General features: G+C 37.1%; 1 protein-coding gene across 4 annotated transcripts in view; it reads left to right on the top strand.

Annotated features, from left to right (window-relative positions):
- LOC128022258 (fibulin-2-like) overlaps positions 1-22708 on the top strand; it is a 72185-nt gene that overhangs the window by 6509 nt on the left and 42968 nt on the right. For 2 of the 4 annotated variants that reach the window (XM_052609616.1, XM_052609615.1), the window contains 2 exons: positions 10890-11010; positions 16970-18899. In XM_052609616.1, the coding sequence (XP_052465576.1) occupies positions 17084-18899 (1816 nt within the window). In that variant the 5' untranslated portion in view covers positions 10890-11010; positions 16970-17083. Of the gene's footprint in view, positions 1-704; positions 3044-10889; positions 11011-15180; positions 15282-16969; positions 18900-22708 lie in introns of those variants that run through there. The other 2 variants (XM_052609618.1, XM_052609617.1) reach the window with 2 other exon arrangements.

Below are 22708 nucleotides of genomic sequence, written 5' to 3'. Positions count from 1 at the left end.
ACAGTGTGATTATTATGGGCCAATTCTTGAGTGACTGACTCTTTTGAGTCAGTTCTTTTTGTGAAACAAGCAAATCAGAAACATTAAGGTCAGCCAGTGTAGTCCAATTCCCAAACAAAACAAAAAAGGAAAAAAAAAAGACTGTTATGAGCTGCCTTTTTTTAGTGAATCTTAAAGAAACAGGTGCAACAAGTAGACCAATTGCAAAATGAATGACTCTAATTTTTAAGTGAATCAAAAGTTACAAGCAAAACAAGTGTAGTCCAATTACACAGTGAATGGTTCTAATGAGTCAGCTCTTTTTACTGGATCAAAAATAAAAGGCAAAATCAGAGTAGTCTGTTTTCTGAATGAATTGCTTTTAGGAGTCTATTCTTTTTAGTGAATCAAACATTAAAAACATTGTGGTCTAATTCAAACAGTTTACAATAACGGAGACTTAAAAGTACTGGTTGTGTGTATATACAAATTGTATTTTATAATATATATATATATATATATATATATATATATATATATATATATATATATATATATATATATATAATATTTCAAATATTTATTTCTTAAAGGTACATGATCATGAATGGAATCTTTACTAACCAGGATCATTAATTTCTTTACTATTCTCATGAGGTTCCATTTCAGTTATGCTGTGTACAGTATGAAGACTATGAGACAGCTCCCTAGGTTTTTAGAGAGTTATGTTTGTATGAGGAACTCGCTTGAGGAAAACAACAACTAGGCTCTCTTTTTCCTGGACTGCAGTCCATGTTATGACAGCAGTTGTTGCAATTGCTATTTAACTTTGCAGCCAATTTTTGCTTGCATCAGAAAAGGGTTGTTCAGCTGTCTAATCATAGTGCAGCATCCTAGCTATTATCTCAACTCACACTAGGAAACAGCCTTTTACATTCACAATAACCTACTGTTTCCTCTCTTAATGTTTCTTCTTTCCCACATGGGGTCCATTCACTGCATCCCAAAGGAGTTCTATGGTAGCATTGCCTCACAACTTATAACTGTGTATTTCAGCTCGTTGTTGTGCGTCTGGAGCTCAAATGATTATGTTCTGCTCTGCAGCTGCAGAAAAGGCGTTGGCTGTGGGATATTAGAGCGTGATCTCTCAGCAGCATTCCACTGAGAAATATCCAAATGTTCTGGGATCTCCTATTGTGATGATTGGCTCAATTTGAGAGAACTGCCTTTCTTTTTTGCCAGACAAACATGCTCCACCATATAAATTGACGAAGGGTACCATTCGTAGCAAAGACATTCAGACAGTTTGGCATAATTCAGTCTGACATAATATACATTGTTTTTGTTGCAGTCTCCCCCAATGGGTGGAGAAGGCTTCCATTGTCCCTTTATGTAGCTGAAAATACGATACTTTCAAAACGAAGGTATGACTGCGATGGAAAAAGCAACAGAGACTACGGCGCTGTAGGCTAACAGACTCAGACCTTCAGACACAGCTTTCATCATTAAAGACCCATCAGAGCCCGTGAACGGCCCTTACAGTACCTCTGGATAAAACCCAAATAATAATCAATCACACATCTGAGCAGCCAAGGCACACAAACACAAAGCCCCTGTTTTCCCACAGAGAGCAGAGATCTCATGCCTTGAAGGTATACAGCATGAAATCTCTGTGAAAATCAAGAGTTTGTTTTACCTCTTGTTCTTTTTTTCTTTTTTTTTATTATATTGACCCTGTCTATCTTTCATCAATGTTTTAGTCATTTTCAGTGCAACTGTTCTGCACAGCAAAGAATTTTAATGAAAAGTTAATGAAAAGGTGAGACAATGGGAGAATATGTGTGTGGCCAGATGAAAGATATTAAGTTGTGAGATGGGGTTGATTGGGGCTGGATGAAAGAAGCTGAGGTCAGTTACCCAATTCATTAGATTTCCATCAGTTAGCTGCCACCAAATAGCATCTAGACAACAAAAAAGCCACATCGCAAGCTCTGTGCGGTAGGTGTATTGAAAATGTAAGCAAGCACTCTCCACACAGTACTATATCCCTGTATAGTAGAGTAATATTGGTCTGAATCTCTTATTGCCTTAAAAATGCAAACGTTTCAATTTGTAAAATATGTTTGCATAGTTCTTTCTCATATATTATGTTTTTTTTGCAGTATACACGGTAGAATGCAGTTTACACTACCATTGAAATTTTGCAGTTTTTGGAAGAAGTCCCTTATGCTCCCATAGGCTGCATTTATTTGATCAAAAGTACAGTAAAAACAGTAATATTGTTTACCATTTAAAATAAATAGAAATGTTTTCTATTTAAATTTATTTAAAATGTAGTTTATTCCTGTGATAGCGAAGCTGAATTATCAGCAGCACTCTAGTCTTCAGTGACACATGATCTTTCAAAACGTACTGCTTAATATTTTTGTGGATGCCTTGATGAATAGAAAGTTCAAAAGAACACTATTTATTTGATATAGAAATCTTTTGTAAAATTGTAAAAGTCTTGCAAAAGTAATGTTCCCCCAAGTCCCTTTAGGGGCTTTGTTTTTAAAAATATTTTGCAACAGAAAATATGAAGGTGATTACTTTGTAATCCCTTCAATGTCTTGTTTTACTAAAATGTTCTGACCGCTTAATAACAACAAGCCCCAGATTTCAGGATATCACAGTTTTTCATTGTTGTTTTTCAGTGGTCACAAGGCCTAATTGCTGTACCGACTTGCATTTCAGTTTTGGTGTTAATGTGACAGCTGCATTGTCACTAGCATACCATAATTCATAACTCTGCAGCACACGTTTATTTGGTTACTGATAATGTGCAGTTCATTATGGAATGAACACTGAATATGAACACTCATGTATATCCTTTGCCTCAAAAATGGCAGGAGATAGAAGCATGCCAAATACATGTTGATCACGGCAAGATCTGCATTGGTAAGAATCGGATATTCACCATGGGATTGTCTGAGTCATCTTGTCTTTCTGCAGCTCTTCCAGTCTGTGGAGGAATGTCCTTACAAGACAAGACAGAACTCAAAACCAGCCACTCATTGAATTGAAGGTATGTCAGGAATCATAAATGGAGTGAACAGGGCTGGTGTGCATTCTAATAGTGTTTAATATCCTCTGTGTTTATGAACAACGGCTCTCAATTTTGTGTGTAAATTTAGACAAATTAATTTAAAAAATATATATAAATATTTTCATTAACTGTTCTTAGCTGATAAAACATCACATCAATCAATCTACAAGTAATCCACTTTTTTTGTGAACTATTCCTTTAAATGTAAATATACTAAACAAAATTATGAACGCAACACTTTTGTTTTTTCCCCCATTTTTCATGAGCTGAACTCAAAGATCTAAGACTTTTTATAAAGGGCCTATTTCTCTTAAATTGTTCAAAAATCTGTCTAAATCTGTGTTAGTGAGCACTACTCCTTGACAGCGTGATTACTGCACAGGTGTGTCTTAGGCTGGCCACAATAAAACCAGTCAGTATCTGGCGTGGCCACCATTTGCTTCACGCAATGAAACACATCTCCTTTGCATAAAGTTGATCAAGCTGTTGATTGTGGCCTGTGGACTGTTGGTCCACTCTTCTTCAATGGCTGTGCAAAGTTGCTGGATATTGGCAGGAACTGGAACACGCTGTCGTATACACCAATCCAGAGCATCCCGAACATGCTCAATGGGTGACATGTCCGGTGACTATGCTGGCCATGCCAGAACTGGGATGTTTTCAGCTTCCAGGAATTGTGTACAGATCCTTACAACATGGGGCCGTGCATTATCATGCTGCGACATGAGGTGATGTTTGTGCCAACTGCATGCTTACTCAAAACTTGCGACATCTGTGGCATTGTACTGTGTGATAAAACTGCACATTTTAGAGTTGACTTATTGTGTGCAATAATCATGCTGTCTAATCAGCTTCTTGATATGCAGCACCTGTGAGGTGGATGGATTATCTCGGTAAAGGAGAAGTGCTCACTAGCACAGATTTAGACAGATTTGTGAACAATATTTGAGAGAAATAAGCCTTTTATGTACTGTACATAGATCCTTGAGTTCAGTTCATGAAAATGGGGGCAAAAACAAGTGTTGTTTATAATTTTGCTCAGTGTGTGTGTAAATGTGTAAATATATGTATATATGTATATTGTGTGTGTATGTATATATGTATGCGTGTGTGTGTGTGTGTATTTTCCACAGAAGAAAGTCTAACATATATATATTTTTTCAGTTAGATGTTATATTTAGAACTGCTAAATAGATTGCTGCACACTGTAATAAGTTCATTAATTTGAAAATAATATATTGAATGCTAAAGCCACATTGTAGCCTAATATCTATTCAATGCTTTAGTCAACTGCCAAAAAAATATAATTCCTTTGAAACATCTTCATTTTTATAAATGCAGTTTACATGACTAATTAAACAGCATGTCATCTAATTAATTTGTTTGAATATGCAAGAAAGAAAATCCATGTTTTTGTGCTTTCTTGTGTAAAAATGTGCAAATATAAATACAAAGATGTTTTTCTTTGTCTCTCTGATTGATGCCCTTGTTCAGCCTGTTAAAGTACTGTATATAGGCCCACACCGGAAATTATAACAAGAAAAATATCACGCTTCAAATTTACATTTACTTTTTCATAAAGTCTACTGGTATGAAAGCAATACATTGCATTGTTGTAGTGTAATCAAAATGAAAAATATGTTTACCTGCAACCATTAAATTATAACTTGTTTTGTGTGCACACTGTTGTGAGAGCATGTAAAGCCGTTTTTATTAGCTGAAAATACAGAGGAAGATAATCCCTCCAGGCACGAACAGCTCCCACTCGCATAATATCTAGCAAAAGCAAAAGCAGGCACAGCAAACAGATAGTCCTCCCATCAAATGAAGACGAGAGAAAACCAAACACCTTCAGTATCCAGATGGGAGTCCGACATTTTTCATCAAGACTTTCATTCATGTTAATAGTCAAACACAGAAAATCTCCACAACAGTTTGATTGCCTCAAACAGATGCTGCATATTTCTGGGGGTTTTAATGAGATCAAATCAAATTGCCCTTCAGTGCCTTTGAGTAAAAGACTATTCCAGGTCATGGGTTGTTTACAGTGATTTTAATGTGTCTAAATGTAAAATCCATCTTGTGGATGAGGTTGAAATGAGATCATGTATAATTTTCCACAGATATGATAGTCTAATGATGACTTACCTTTTGCCCTGGACTCAGAGCAAAGTGTTTCAGAGCAAGTGAGTCATTTTAGGGGGCAAATCCAACCTCTGTATAAAACATCCTGTGAAATTTACAGCAAAAACTGTCTGATGTGGGTGCTTGAATTTCACATTCAGAATTATAGTTCCTCAAGCAGATGCTTCTTGTGTTATATTCTATATTTAAACTCTAGTTTTTCTGCTCATGTCAAATGGTACATTTTATGTGGAGATTTTGCACTCTTTGGCCCAAAGACAAAACATCAGTATCACAATAATGGAGTCGACCATTAGACTCTTAGTGGCCGGCCCGATAACAGTATTAAGATCAAAAATTAACCAAGGCTTGGGGCAAAGATATTTCAGATGTGGGAGCAAAAATTCCCAGATGGTTTGATAAATTTCTTGCCATCGGTTAAGCAACCCAAAATGTCTGTTTGAATTACTAAAGTATTTGACAAATACACCACTGTTTGGGGTCAGTAAGATTTTATTTAAAAAAAGAAAGAAAGAAAGAAGGAAGATAAATTAATACTTTTATTCAGCAATTTTGCATTAATTAAATATGAACACGTTTATAATGTTACAAAAATATTTCAAATAAATGCTACTCTTTTGAAATTTCTATTTAAAGTATCACAATTTCCACAACAATATTAAGAACTACAGTTATTTTTACATTGATAATAATGTTTTTAGGAGGCAACTGTAGCCTAATGTTTAGAGAGTCGGACTTGTAACCCGAAGGTCGCAGGTTCGAGTCTCAGAGCTGGCAGGAGTTGTAGGTGGGGGATGTGGGGAGTGAATGAACAGTGCTCTCCTCCACACTAAATACCCATGGCTGAAGTTCTCTTAAGCAAGGCACTGAACCCCCAGTTGCTTTCCAGGTGCTGGAGCAAATAGCTGCCACTGCCCTGGGGGTGTGTGTGTGTGTGTGTTCCTTACTCACTACTGTGTGTATGCACTTGAATGTGTTAAATACAGAGCACCAATTCAGAGTATGGGTTACCATACTTGGCAAATGTCACGACTTTCACTTTACACTGTAAAATATTTCTTGAGTACATCAGCTTATTAGAATGATATCTAAATGATCATGTGACACTGAAGACTGGAGTAACAACTATTGAAAATTCCACTTTTGCCATTGCAGCATAAATGACATTTATTTTATTTTTTAAATATGTTAAAAAAGACAACTCAAAATAGAAAACAACAGTTTTTTTTAACAACATATTTCTTTACTGTATATTTTATCAAATACATTTTTGAAAGGTATAGTGTGTACGAATGACATACCAAAGTCAAATAAAGTTAGAAATAAAAACTCTTAAAACCAATTCCCACATCTGCAATTATTAAACAGACCCACTGGTTGACATCATTGCAAAGTATTACCACAAATAAACCTTAAAGTACTGGAGTTACTGTCAACAGATTTGGTAAACTTTTGATTACCTACCCTGTTTTGCCACACAATGAAACGATTAATGTCTACAAGCTTTGTGAAGCTCATCCAACTTCTTGATTTAATTTCCATTCTTTTCTCTGAAGCACCAAATATTTAAATAAACAAGAAACCTTAATGGTTTGCCATCTAAAATGATGCAAAAACCATCCTAGCACAAAACCTCTTCACCGTTCAGTTCCGGTGGAGTGTCAACATTAGGAGGGATAGAATGAAAGAGACAGGCAGAGCAACAGCCTCAGGCTATGTTTGCTTCCTTTGCTGCCCATATGGCCAGAGATCTGCTTGTTCTTCTCCCAAACATATCTTCCCTTCTGTGACTTTAGATGAATACTGATCCTAATATTTTCCTGAGGCCTTTTATGCCTTCCTTTGTAATTTTGACCACAAATACCTTTTTAATTATTAGTTTCAGTGTGTTGCCCCATTTACGTCACACCATTTACGTTGACTGTATTATTAAATATGAGAGACTTTATGTTTATGCCTGTTATGATGCCAGTAATAGATAATATCACGTGCGGGAGAAGACACTGACCTCTGGGTTTGACTTTTACTGACATTTTGAAACTATTTGGAAAGTTCTTCTGTTATGTTCTTTGTTATTTAGCAGGCGCTTCCTTCGATCAGAATGATTATGTAGTTGGTGCAATACGGCCGAAACAGCACAGCTTTAGAGGAGAAACCTTGAACTTTTTATGGAAATAAATAAGCATGACATTTAAAGGTCTTTCTGAACCATACCTTCTAAACTAAACCTTTCGCAGCAGCTTGAGAAATGGAAGGAACTTTTGGCACAGGGATCTTTTCACTCACAGTTTAGACTGAAAGAATCCATGCATGAGATTGCATGGAGCAGCTGGAAAGAGAATTACCTCGGTGCAGAGTGAGCGGCCTAAAGATGAAGTGTCACAGCAGATAATGCATGTAAGAGATGAAAGCAGCTTTTGTCAAAGAGAGATGAGTGAGAAGAGGTGATCATATAGCTGCTTTATGACTGCACGTTCATAAGGTTTCATAATTCTACTATACAAACCATAGCCAGAAGCCTCCTTGGAAGTCATTTTTTTTCTATACAAATGTTTTGATCTTTAAATTTATTATATATTTTATTACCATTTGTATTACAGTATATAGTATGTATTTATATTTAAGATATGTTTTTATATTTTTATTTTATTATAATTTTAATATCAGTTAAAGTGCATGTTGATCACTGGTGGTGAAGTTCTGTCACATCACACTCTGACAAAGGCACAATCTTTGTATTTTAAATTAATCTGAAGTTCAAACTCAAGCAGTTTGGGTTTGCCAGCCGTTGGGTAGCGATGACAGCTATCCTGACAATGAATCTGCATTTTTTATATCTTTTATAACAATAGGGACAAGTGACATTGTTGCAAGCTACAATGAAAATTTTCTTTCCCAAAAATCACAGTGGAGTCAGCAAGATCAAAGATCTGCATTAGAAAGTCAGTAGGATCACTGCCTGTCACCAACTAACTGACAACAATGTCATTATGTTCCTCTTTGACACCTCACGCATACCAGAAGTTTCTTTTTGGGAGAACTGTAGGTTGCTGGTTTCTATCAGTTCTATCATGACAGCTCTCCGAAGATTTTAGCATGGTAATTGATATGACAATGTCAATGTATTTGGTCTTGGTGAAATAGATCTGCTACGCTGCTGAATTGCTGCTGCTGTTGGTTATTGCTGTTGCTGTAGATTATTGCTGCTATATAACATTTTTACAGGCTACCTACAACAGCAAAAGAACCAAAACCCCAAAAGACACTGAGCAAATAAATATAACAAACAAGGATAAAAATGATAAACTGTTTGCATGTTTTCCACCTTTTTTATTTACAGAATGCATGCTTTCCTTCATCCCCTCTATCACAAACGCACACATACTGTACAGTACAGGCACACACTCACACACACACAGAAACTTCTTGTCAGTGCTGACCTGTTACTTCATCAATAAATAGTTTTGCAGCTGAAAAACTACATGACATTTCTCCTTGGCGAGGTGGTAACATTGGTAACATTTGATCTTCAATGACTGAGCACAATCCGAACGACTTCATGTCTACTGTGATAGAGAACACTGTAACGGTTTCCACTGATTATGAGATATGTTTGTTATTTTTGTTTGCTGGGATGATATTATATTTATTTCAATAGGGAAGTGTGGCCCAAAAATGTATTATATGTGCCTATGTCATGATGAGAGGTAAATCTGGCCCTGTATACAGGTGGAACTGGGGAAGGTGGAGGGTTTCAGACAAACTCTGAGAACATGCTGTGAAACGCTCTAGTGAATGCTAACCAGCCATTTAAACGTAAAGCGGCAAACTCATTGGCTGTGTATGCAACATAAACCAATCAGCTTGTGCCAAGTAATTTAATGCTGTGAATATCATCAATTTGTGTTAAGGACCCACCAGTCTGTACCATCTAGAGTTTCAGGACATAACTTTACTTAAATTTCTTTCATGTGATGCTAATCAATCACTGGACAAATAGTTCAGGTTTAACAATAGCTAATAAACCAACATTACAGTTTTTTGACTATACTGTAAATCTCAACAATGGTAACATACCTAACATGCAATATTACTCCTTGATAGCACACACACTTCATGAAGATGTCTATTTGTATGTAAAATGTATGTAAAACTGACATCTTAAAGACGTCTATTGGATGTTTGTACACAGCAAATGCTTCCCAGATGAAGCGATCTTTAACATTGGACACACTCTTATAACCCAAAGTAGTCATCCGATGAAAACTTGCTCTGATTTGAACCCAGCAGTAACCAGCAGTGCCTAAATGCAAAAAAAATTCAGAAAACACGCACTACTGACACCATATAGATTCATGGACAACATACATTCCAAAATGTCATCCAACATCATTTCCTCCCTGTTCTGGAGCAAAAGAAATGTCAAGTCTTATATGATTTATACATGCTGTCTGCATCTCACAACGCATTTCGACATGCACATATCCAAAACAAAACTATTCACATGCTGAGAGCCCACAGGTAGAACATGAATATTTCATGAAATCAGGAGTTGATTAAGTAGGGGCCACAACATTCCTACTCAACGAACCATTCCTCACAAGCACAAGTGGAATCTCTCCACAGGCATTAGTCAAAACATGAACGCAAGATGTGACATTTGCCTCTGGCCTTCAGCTTGATGATCCTTCTATGGCTTGCTAGTGTTCAAATCTCCACTTATTTTAATTATGAGTCTTAAACCACCTCTGCCTGTCATTGTGACATAACGAAAGAACGTTTCATAGCTGCTCATGTCACAAAAGCTAGCAGACTGCAGTGATAAGGTGACCGACTTCATCAGGAAGAAATGAATGAGCTGTCATCTTGGCCCAACTGCCATGAACATCAAGATTTACAAAATAGAATCTGACCGTATCGATACCTTAGATCAGCGTAGCTGCTTTTTGTCACTTAATTATTCAACCTCGTTTGTCTTCAGTGAATGAGTTTACGAAAAAAACAACACCACATATGCGCTGATGTTAAAAAACGAACGTAAAGTAGTTTCTTTGTCAGACAAAATAAGAAACTCTTGCTTGTTGAAGAATTTCGCCTCAAACTGGCTAGAGGCAACAATGTTTACGTTTTATATTTCGAGCACATTCCTGTCAATCAAGGTCAATGTTAGCAGGAACGTTCCTATGAAGACGTCAAGACCCTGAAACACATTTTGTGCACTCAAGTGTAGTCATTGCTGATACAGAGTAAATATCAGAAGCTTTTTGAAGCATCCCTCCTGAGATTCTGACCCTCAGCTTGTAATGCCATTAACAAAGCAGAGCAAAACACATAGTTTAACGAAGTTCCAGTGTTGAGTTTTTGATCAATTCAATACACCTCAATAAAACTGTAAGATTTCATACTGACCCTAAAAGCTTGAATGATCCCCATCTCATTGCATGGCTATCTATATAGATCTCAAACAGTCAGATCTTTACTGATTTCTGCCCTGTGCTTTCTGTGTTTCTGAAAAAGACATCCAAAACTTATTAGCTCATTTGTTCAAATCATCATAACTGGCAAATGGTGTGAGCAGATCAGAGGTCCACTCAACCCCATGAACATAATGTACACTCAACTCTGCAATCCAGTGTAGGCATGACAGATGAGTGTTTTGCATTTTCCTCCTTTCTTTTAGGTCTCTTTCTCCCTCTTTCATCATGTTTTGTCAAGCTGTGCTGCCCACCCAGGTCTCCCCCACCACTGTGTTGACAGATGCCTAGCTGGAACAAAAAAACTGGCTTCAAACATCCTCAGAAGTAGGTTAATAATTTACTGCTTATTATACATGTGCTGCTTATGTATGAAGCTATTCAATTCTGTGGTATTGTGTTACGAATTATTCGACGTTCAAAATTAGAAAACTTTTCTTTTTATCAAATGGAAGGAATAAAACGTTTTGGTTAAAGAATGTTACATTTTACATTCACATATATTTTAAAACTCAAAAGTTCTATCAGTTAACATTAGTTAATGCACTGTAAACTAACCTGAATAAGCAAAAAACAATTTTATTTTCATCAACTAACATTAACAAATGTAAATGCTTCAAAATATATTGTATATAGTTAATGTTAAGTTTATTATTATAATCTTTTTAAGTTTAGCCTCAAACATTTCTGATTAGTAATTATTTGATATGATCAATCTTACAGTTATTGTATGGAAGCTTCATGCAGAGATTTTGATATTTTCCTTAAGTTAAATGGAAACGATACACCTGGATTGCAGTGCTGTTGAATTTGTGTTTAAATATCCCATGAAATGGGACAATTTTCCAAACTTTCCATGCTTGCTAATGTGTGGTTTCACAGGATGTCACCAGAGCTTGCGGAATATCTTCCACAGTTAAAATCGGCAAAGCACGTGCATTAACAGAGTGGAAAAAATGTTATGGTTATCTGAGCGGTTCCTGTCAATGTGTTCGCATCAAACACAGGATATGTTTTTATGTTATTTATACCCTATCCTCCCTGCTGTTGCAGTACATTCAGCTGTTTTTGTCAGGATCATGGTTACCTGTCACAATGCTAAGAGAAGCACTCCAAAACACAGTAGTCTATACAGATGGAGGGTGGTGCTGATTGAGATTCCAGAACCTCCTGCTACACCCACTTCCTTTCGCTCTCCCTTTTCATTTCTCTCTGGGCTTTCTCGGTTTTTCCCACAATTTACAAGCCCTTTAACACCACTGCATCACAAAGATAACCTGCTTATTGCTAGGCCACACCAACATGTTCATCACTCCACTGGGTGGTCCCACTGTATTATGGGACCTCCGGGTGATACCCTGTTTTTCCTGCAGGTTTTCATTGAAGAGATAAAGTGGTCAATAAGAGATCCATGTTTTGAACATTTATCGTAAGTGTACAATATACATTTCAGTGCAGGGATTACAAAGAATTCATCAGGGTCACCTTTATCCATTGGTTGTCTCCCTTATAAAGTTTATAAGATCTTATAAAATTAAGATTTTTTTTTTTTAGCTGTACGATAAAGCAAAAGGGAAACCTTGCAAATGCACTCTGTAAGTTTATTTCCAGTTTAAGCTTTCACTCATATTATGCTTTTTGTATAATTTGCAGTGAAAACATTTTTAATACTGTAGAAAAATGCAAAATAGAAACCTTTTGTTTGTAGTCCTCAAATGCTGAGAAATAACGGTTTGGGAACACTATTTTAATTTATTGTCTTCTCTTCCAGAGATGATCTGTATGATCTGTAAAATATTGCATAAATGGATTAATCCAGGCTCAGCAGTAGAAGCTAATAGCAGTCCCAGATGCTGTCCTCCATGCTGAACAATTGGCTTTCATGCGCATAATACACATGGGAATGACCCGTCATATTTTGAGCAGTTTGTGGTGCTGAAAGGTATTTTATTTTTTTTAAATCAACCTAAAAGTCAAGGAGACAGTATGACTCTAGACCAACTTTTAATGAAAGTGCCATGTGCCCTTCTTTGAACCATTTTCTAAACCAATTCTGAGTTCAGTGTTATTCGACAACAAAACAAACTTGGTAAATGTCTTTGCACTGAATGTCCTGAATTAACTGGCACTGGATGTTGATTACAGCTTTGCATTTCAGCACATTTGCTTCAAGAATTAATCCTGCGTTAATGCGCATTTAACGGTGGACCTTTTTTTGCTCCAGTTGAGCATATCAAAACAGAGCATCTAAATGCATTTGAAAGTCTGCTAATTTCCCTGTCTCATTCATCTGCTGGAGGAGCGTAGACCTGGAAAGAGAAGTATCAATTACAAGGATCAGAGTAAATCTCATTTGTCTTTGCAGCAGACAGCCTGCACTGCTCTCCTAAAGCCTGGTCATTAGAGGGGCCTCATTGGAGCCCAGGGTCAGAATCCTGATCAGGTCAGTGCCTGAGCAACATCATTTAGACCAATTCAAAGACAAAAATTCCACCACTAAAATTCCTACCAAGAGATGAATTTATGATAGCCTGCAGATAAAAGACATGGCTGTTTGAGTATAATGTTGAGGGAAATGATTTGCTTGGCTTCGAACAGTGGAAATAATGGTTTAAAAAATGTTATGTACCCCTCAGCCCATCAGTAAAGCTCAAGTACACCTTCAAACCTTTTGCCTTTAGTGCAAAAAGCAAAACAATAAATTGTAACAACTTATGTAAGAATGGTTTTCAGAACAATGTTCCATGAATAAACCCCATTGATTTGTTTATTCTTTAAAAAGGAGCTGGGGGGAAAAAAAACATGATATTTATGATTAGTTATTTTAATTCATTTAAGTTCCTAATATTTTATGTTAGTTTAACCAAAAATTGAAAACTAAATGATTTGACGTATATCCTGTGTTGGGAATCACAGGTTAAATTATTTTTATTTAGTAATTTTCTTTCTTCGCATTTAAATCCATAGTGTTTAAATATATGCAGGTAAATATTTTAATACCAGACTTTTCCATATAGAAAAATAATATTTACTTTGTGTTAGATGAACTGATTGAAATGGTTTCTGGATATATGGTATTGTGCACTGACCTGTAAACACTTGAGATTGGAAATATGAAGTCATATGTGCTCTATATTTGCTTGGAACAGTTTCATCTTCCTGCCTGAATTTCATGGTAAAGCTGGGAATTAAAATTGAATGTTACTGGATTTCTAAGAGGACTTTGTCGAGACTCTAGAGAAACGCATATTAGATCATAAAGTTCCGAGGAATTTTTAATCAATGTGAATAATTTCACATTATTCCTGTGATGATGTCATGCAATCAGATTGTTTTGGACAGGTCTCATATGAGTATAACATGATACTACTTCTAAAGCCAGCTGAGTGACCCGATGAGGTGACGACTAATGGGAGTATAAACTGTTATAGAATAAAATCATTGGAGGTTGCCAGGTTGTGTTGTTTCATCTAACAAAATCAGGTTCTGAATATCTTTTCTTCCATTGGTTGTTTTAACATTGCATCACTACTTATTGCTTCTTCTTGGAAATCCCACTTCTGATTGATAATGAATGACTTCAGATCGCTTTGTTGCTGAAACTGAATGCTCATTAAAAGCTGTGCAGCTCAACACTGATCAAACACACTGCACAGAGAAGTAGGGCAGGCATGGTGAGGGAATGATGCATGGCAACGTGTGCTTTTATATGTATTATAAATATAAATTAATCAAATGATCAGGTGGAAGACAGACAAACTTGGGTGGGAATTTGTCTGAACGAGTATGACCCTTCTGATCCCAAGAGGTACATCCAAGTTCCGTTGAAACTTTGTAGACAGAAGACAAACTCGTCAAGATGTCGATTTCTAAAAGCCCCAAAACAGGCTTGGCTTTGAAGCGGAAAAGCAATAATTTAACAAGACAAACAAAAACCAACTCCTATATGTAGTGAGTTTGGTTTGTTTGTGGTTGAATGTCTTTTATCTAAGATTAACAAGAGCCACAGCCTATATTTACAGTATTAAAGAGTAATGCTAAGGTGGCTGTCCGTACTATTTTCTTGGACATAGAATAAAATAAAAGCTTGTAACTAATATTTAAAAGAATAAAATAACACAAGGGATATTTAAATTGATTTATAAAAAATGTAATGAATGTATTTGTTTACATCATCAGCATCATGATTGATTGATTGATTGCAGTTTGGGAGTCCATCCAAGTACACTTTTTATGCACAACTACATCTGTTTAATATGTACTTTAATGAAATAATTTAATTAATGTCTAAATACATGGGTAGGCTTCTGATGCATTTTCATGTTTTCAGTAAATATTATGTTATTGTGTTTAATGGTCTCAAATGATTAATCGTTGATGGTCTAATGGTTAAGGTTCTTATGTTCTTAAGTCAAGGTTGAATGAATGGGCTGCTTCAGAAAGTATGCACCGTACGTATGGAGGTCTCCGACTTTGTCCCTCCCCTTTCTTAACGCTCTCTAAGCTTCACTGTGTAGGCTTGAAAGGCAGGTTAGTTGTCTGCACCTTGTAATCTGCTTGTAACCTATGGACGCACGGAATAACATGACTCCAACGAGGTAAAAAAAAAAAAGTTTTTTAACGCTTTTGATTTTGTAACGTCAGCAAAAGAGCGCTCCTCACGTGTAATCATAAGAATCTTATACTCTGCAAAGCAACCAAAAACAAGTTTAATGCTTCAATGGCAGATTTATAAAGTAGGACGACCGACTACGTCGCACATAGTTTTTAGTGCTTTTGTATTTGTTTTTACAGAACTGGTGCTGCGTTTGGTAACCTACTTGAGCGCGCGCTTGAGGTGTCTTTCATATGCGCTTACCAGCAAATAACCGTTATTTAGTTATGCTACTACTTTAAAACAGCAATAAAGTATTATTTCGCGAATAGTTTTAAAAACAACATGACAGTGTTGGCTAGTAACCACTTTTTACCGAGTTTTGGCGAAAATTTTGGTTACTATAGTAATTTTTATAAAGAGGTAGCATAATTTTGATATAGTTTGATATCATTTTATATGCTTGGAGTACACGTAGACTATTTAATGAAAAATAATAGTTTGGTATTTATTTATGTTGTGGACATATATATATATATATATATATATATATATATATATATATATATATATATATATATATATATACATACATACATACATAAACACACACACACACACACACACATATATATATATATATATATATATCCACTCATTAACATTAACATTCAAATTTCACTTTTTGTGTCCTGCAGAACAAAGAAGTCAAATAGTAAAACAACCTAAGCTTGAGTAAATAAGGACAGAATCATTTTTTGTTTTTGTTTTTTTGTGATGAACTCTCCCTTTAACTTGTCATACATGTTCTAGAATTAGCCAGACCAGTTTTTATAAATCAAGACTAGACCTTGCAAATGGCATGTTGGCATGTAAAAGAGACAAATGTTTTGCCCAGACTTTAAGATATTAAGGTTAATAGTGTTTTTTGGAAACAATTAAAGAAGTTCCTTTCATTTGCCGTGAAATCTACATGTTCAGGGGCTCGGGACTCCAATGGTTTTCCAAAGTAAATAGAATATGTTTCTCAGCTGCTGAATGGAAAGCAATTCAATACAAATGGCTTACAGTACTAGAAACAAGTCTTGTACTGCTGTAGTCTGCTGTAGTCATCGCAACTACAGAAAAACACAGCTTAGCTAAATTATTTAAAATCCCCTCTAAGTTTAACCCACAAAACACTCCATCAACTACAAAAATGGCTTTGTGTCTGCACTGAATGCTTCAAATTGAGTCCTTTCAGTTGGCTTTGCTATTTGCAAATGAGAGTTCATTATGACTTTCTTCATCATAGACCTGCACAGAGGCGAATCACAGTTGTCCCATAAATGTCAAACAAATCAGAAAAAGCAATCAAAATTAATAGAGAAGTCGAATGGTGTGGTACAGCTTTTAAGGTCCCATCAAATGGAATATTACAAATTGAATGCCGCTGAATGCACTGTTCGTGTGGCGGTCGCATAATGGTAATGAGCTTGAATGCTGGTGCTTCATGATTAAGGGGAAACTTGCTCATGAGATCAGGCTTGGACTACCCTGTGATTTTAAAATGTGGGATGGTCTTAGAAGGGTGAGCTCAACTGTGAAGCCAGATGTTGGCTTTTACATACTTACTTTGGGCTGGCTGGAAGAACTCCACAGGAAATTTTCAGAGTGCTCTCTAACTTCCATCCCTCTCTCTCTTTGTTCAAGGTTTCACTGACTGCTTGCAGTTCACAAGAGGAGAACAGACTGTTTGGGATCTGGAGAGGTTGGAGTGTACTGGAGACATTTATCGGCTATTGACACACCAGGCACCAAGTCAAAATGGCCCGTGGCCTCTTGAACTTGGTGTTTTTGCTGAGTGTAACTGGCTGCCTTTGTCAAAGGGATTGCACTGGTGTAAACTGCCCTGAATTGCATAACTGCATCGAAGAGGTTTTGGACACCGGAGCGTGTTGCGCTACCTGCATGCAAACGGGCTGCATGTGCGAGGGTTACCAGTATTACGACTGCATCAGTGCTGGCTTTAGAACCGGCAAGGTTCCAGAAGGCGAGTCGTACTTTGTGGACTTTGGGAGTACTGAATGCTCCTGCCCACAAGGAGGTGGACGGATCAGCTGCCAATTTATTCCATGCCCTGAGCTTCCAGCCAACTGTATAGAATTGTCTGAACCATCAGATGGGTGCATACAGTGCGAGCGAATTGGCTGCGTTCACGAGGAGCAGAAGTACGATGCTGGACACTCATTCCAAATTGACCCTTGCCAAGTATGCCACTGCCCAAATGAAGGAGGGAACCTAATGTGCTATCCGATTCCAAACTGTGACCCAAATCGCACTTCAGAACCCATGCTGACCACAACAGCTGTGGAAAGCACATCAGAGAGACGCAACCGAGACCCTATGCGACAAATTGTTAACCATCAAGACTCTAGAGGTCATTTTAACAAACACTTTCCTTTACACCACGATAGCAATCTTCCTTTTAAGCTACGTATGAGAAACGTAGATGAGAAGGAAGAGGATGACGAAGACTATGATTATCCACCCACTGATTCCTTAGCTCCATCTCTGCGTGATTTTGATGCTCCCACGGAGTCATCCATCATCCCTGTATTTCGTTCAGATAATTTCACCCCCCGCCAGGACATGCACAGGGGAGCCAAGCAAGAGCTGAGGGAGATGTTTGGTATTCATAAGTCCACAACAGACAGGCCGCAGCTTCCTTTCCATGAGGAAAGTACTGACAGGATGAGAGTCGGCATTCACAACGACAAAGCAAAAAATGAGCTGTTCAGCCCTCTGAAATATGAAACAGATCGTGAACGATTCATCCGTCCTGTAGAAACTACAAACAGAGTGGGATTCTCAACAGACAGAGATACCACAGCAATACAGAGCTTTAGTCTTTATAAAGACAACTCCAATCAAGAGGCCCAAATAGATGATGAACAGCTTGAATTTCCTTTAGAAACTACTGATGGGGATACATATACCTCACAGGATGACAACACAAACAGTGAAACGGTTACTGGCTCTCCGGTGACTGTTGAGCAAACCACATCTCCGCTTTGGGAAACCACAGCTTCATTGCAGACCATTTGGGATGGTGTATCAGAGAGTCAAATCCATTCACATCACATACACCCCCACACTGTGGAAACGGACAGCTCCATAGAAGAAGAAACAATCACAAGAGGTTCTAGTAAGGAAAAACTAGCTGTTTTGAATTCTACCACTAGCATTGATGGTATTCAGTATCAGCATATCCTAAGTATTCAAAGTCCATTTAAGCAAAGTGTGACCATCCCTACAGAAACTTTAACAGAACATGGAAAACTTGAAGAGGAACACAAAAGACATTCAGTGGACCACAAAGAACCTTCTGTAGACCACAAACAACATCCTGCTGAACACATAAAACACCTTGAGCGACAACAACCTGAAGCAGAACATGTGCAGATTTTAGGAAAACACAACACTGAGCTTGAAAGGAAACATCAGTGGCAGTTGTTCTCTCCAGTTAAATTTAGTCCAACCAGCCCACCTTCAAACAAACAGTCGCACAGTCTGTTTAACTTCAGAGAGGAGGAGGAAGAGGCAGACAACACCCTCAGATCTCATTCTAGGATGGAGGAGGGTGAGTTAACAAGCAGTTGCTTGTCATTTATTCAGTGTTCAAGTGCTGAAATGTTTACCATAGAGTTTTACTGCATAATTAATACTAATGTGATTAATAGTTGACATTCACCTGGTACAATAAACTCTTTATTTTGAGTGCTTGGCGACTTGCCATAAACAATCACAGCTGTGTAAAGACGACTGTAATACATTGCCAGGGAATACACCGGGCCTTGCACCCTGTAGTATGGCAAGACAAAACAAACAGGCCCCTCTTGAGATGCTTAAGGTGGCTTGTTTTCACAGATCACATGGCAGGTTACCAATTAGAGTATTTCTGGTATCACACAGTGCTTAGGAAAACTGTTTGCTGTCATGTTTGATTTCAACGTGTAAATGTAGGGACTCTTGCTTGTCTCAGGAATTGTGCGCTGGAGCATAAATATTCAACTCAGGGGGTCCGTCTGGATTGTAAAGCCAAACGCCGCACCCGCTGGGAACATCCTCCTCGCTCAGTCATCATATTCGCTCACACACCACCTAACACCCGTGTGTCGTTTAGCTCGCTCTAAGATTCAATTAGCAGAAAACATTGCTAACTATAAACACACCATTGACTGGAAAATGGCTTGTGACTTTGAACCAAAAGGTGTTTATAGGTTTTGTCTGCATAATTCATCTTGACTTGTACTGGAACAGAAATATTTAATTGGGCTTTCGAATGAGGCACCAAGGTAACTTAATATGTTCCCAGTGCCTACTAAAATATCGCCTGACGAAATCGCTGACTTCAGATTTTTTATAAGTTCAGATGGCGAGTCTGATAATAATAATATATTGTACTATGAAAATAAGTCCACTACAGTGTTTGGGGTGAATATGACTAAACCTGTCAAGAACAAGCCCAGGTCATATTTCATTGCTAAATTAAAAGGAAGACATTTTTAGCCGTTATATTATTAAATATTGTAACATATATTACAGATGTATTATATAAATTGTAAGTAAGTATTTATACATGTTTTATTTAGGTATTTCTTTTAGTACCTTTAAATGCTTATGTTTCTGTATTATAATGAAGAGCATCACCATTGAATTGTAAAATATCCGGAAGAATTAAATGTTGGATTGACCTGAACATGTTTTTACGAGATTCACCCATATAGAGTTTTCAATTTTGCTCAAAAGGTTTTATGAAATGATGAATTGTTCAATGTAAAACTGATAGATGTAACCTTTTGAATAGCACAGAATAACTCAATCCGTTATTGTTTCTTATTGTCTAGTTACTGTTTGGCTGCCAAGATCAGACTGTTTTGTCTTGTGCAGATTTCATTGTTTAGGCAAGGTCACAGCTTGTCTCTGCAAGATAAGTGCTATTTTTGTTGTGACCAAGACAAGATGCTCTAAAATAAAGCTGGTAAAGCTCTGTCAAGTGGATTCCCTGATAATAGTAAAGAGTTAAATCTCCGACTGGAATGGTCAGTCCAGATCGTTGTGATAAAGCTACTTCAACCAAAAGTCAACATTGCACTATTAGTTAGATAAGGAGAGGAATTAGTTATCTTGCAGGATTCCAGTTGGCCATTGCTCAAAATAAGCAGCTCTCACAGGATAGAAACACTTGGAGCTCTCAACAGTTTGACTTTCTGCATTGCATGAGTATGATAATCAGGAAAAGTGGATGCATACTGTACTGATATTATGTTTGGCAGGAAAGCAGTTTAGCGTTTTGCACATACCGGCGTGACCAACATGTGCACTGAATTTAAAGTCAGAAGTTCAGGGATAGCAGCCTTGACTGTTTGCATTGCATGTTGCATCTCACCTGCCCATCATGAATGTCTGACATCGAGATAAGCATCGTCCAATGGGAAACTTGTCATGTGAGACCAAATGTGGATATTTTTTTGTGTGTGTGTTTGTGGCAAAAAAAAAAAAAAAAAAAAAATACCTGAAAAGATTTCTTTAGCCACATTAAGAATCCAAAATACGGCTAAATAGGCATTTAAAGTGAAATCACAGTACAGGGAGGGGAGATGAAAATGCATATCTCAGGGCTCATCGACTGTCTGCCTTCAAGTTTTATTGTTCAGTTTCTCCTTGAACCAAGGCAGTTATTAAAGGTGAGTATTTGATGTCATTCCAGCTATAATATCTAAACCATTTTTATTTTGAAAGTCTTAGGATTTGTGTTCTCTTGCTCTAAGATTGTGATCCAATACGAGCATATGCTAATCACATGAAGGCACTATATTAAACAGACTGTAGCTTTCAGAAAATGATTGAAAAGGAAATTTGTGGAGGAAATCAGGAACATGTGTCAAAATCAAGCTACAAGAAAGTGTTCTCTTATTTGCTTGGGATAAAAAGGTGCTAGTGCTAATATGTCTTTATGTGCATGTGGTGCTTTGCTTTAGTGAGCTCTTTGCTGATATCGTTTTTTTCGTCTTATTGTTTCCTGCCAGCAGTAATGCAGTGATTTGTGATCCTGTCTTCTCCTCATTCAAATGCATCTAGGCTCTGCTCACATTTAAGAATTAAGGAGACTCAGAGCCACACGGAGATAATGATAAAGACAGGACTCAGGAGATTTATGTTTACCCTCAAGGCTGGAACTTACTGCAGGAAGTCAGGCCTTCATTTAAGTTTCTGCACAGATTTGTTATAGGCTACAGTCTCATAAGGACAGCTGTGGGAAAGTCGTGACCTAGTGGTTAGAGAGTTTGCCTCCTAACTCTAAGGTTGTGGGTTCGAGTCTGATGCCAGAAAGATTTTGTGGAGAAACAGAGTATGTGTGAGACGTCAATAGATTTGGTGATTTCTGAGATGAATGGCCTCTGTGATTTAGTCAGAGTCCAAAATATATGGAATCTAACAAACAGATTATTATGGCTAATGTATGCTTTCTGCATCCTTGAAAATATGAGTTTGTTTGTGCTAAGATAAATGGCAGTGATCCTCATGCATATGGTGTTAAAATGCACATTAATTTGAATCTTGCCTGTCGACGATTAGCTCTTACACTCATTTATGAATAAGATATCTACTGGGTTCCTTCTGTCCATAATACATGCTGATCCAGATTCAGAATATATTATATGTCTTAATATTTTAGAGATTACAGTGATTTTGTTTTTTGAAAATGAGAAGACACTCATAGAAAAATAAACAGGTTACATTTTATTATTGTTTAGCATCACGAGACACAAAAGACTAGAGTAATGGCTGTTGAAAATTCAGCTTTGCATCACAGGAATAAATTACATTTAAAATATATGGAAATAGAAGATAGTGACCCCAAATTATAGGTATCAGTGCCCCTACCAGGTCGCTTGAATACTAATAATGCATTAATATTTAAATCATATGTTGATATGGATGTGGTCATATGCTAATGTAGTGACATCATCACTGTGACACCTTATGAATGGTTCATGTTTGCAGCAAGATTCAAGATTCAATATTTTATTTGTCACGTAAAAGTTAGACTAACAAGCAGTGAATGTAGGACAAGCAGTGAAAGTAGCATAGAAAACCCATAGAAATGCATGCTCTTATTGTGCTTATAGCTCAATGGCTGTTGAGGAATGTAGATGAGATGAGGTAAACAATATGTCTACAGACATGAAAGATCAATCATCTGACATCTAGGACACACACAAGGTAGTGTGTCTGTCCGAAGAACTCTGATGGAGGAGAGCTTGGAGATTAAATGTCCAACAGCATCATCTGAAACATCAGCACAGCCCAAAATCACACAAGAAATCACTGTGAGAGTCAGTGGATGTCAATCACAGGTTTAGTGTGATCACGTTTCTTGTTTGT

Source organism: Carassius gibelio, chromosome A11 (assembly GCF_023724105.1).
Source record: "Carassius gibelio isolate Cgi1373 ecotype wild population from Czech Republic chromosome A11, carGib1.2-hapl.c, whole genome shotgun sequence".
Lineage (NCBI taxonomy): Eukaryota > Metazoa > Chordata > Actinopteri > Cypriniformes > Cyprinidae > Carassius > Carassius gibelio.
The sequence above is the reverse complement of the archived record's forward strand: the minus strand, read 5'-3'. Positions and strand labels throughout refer to the sequence as shown.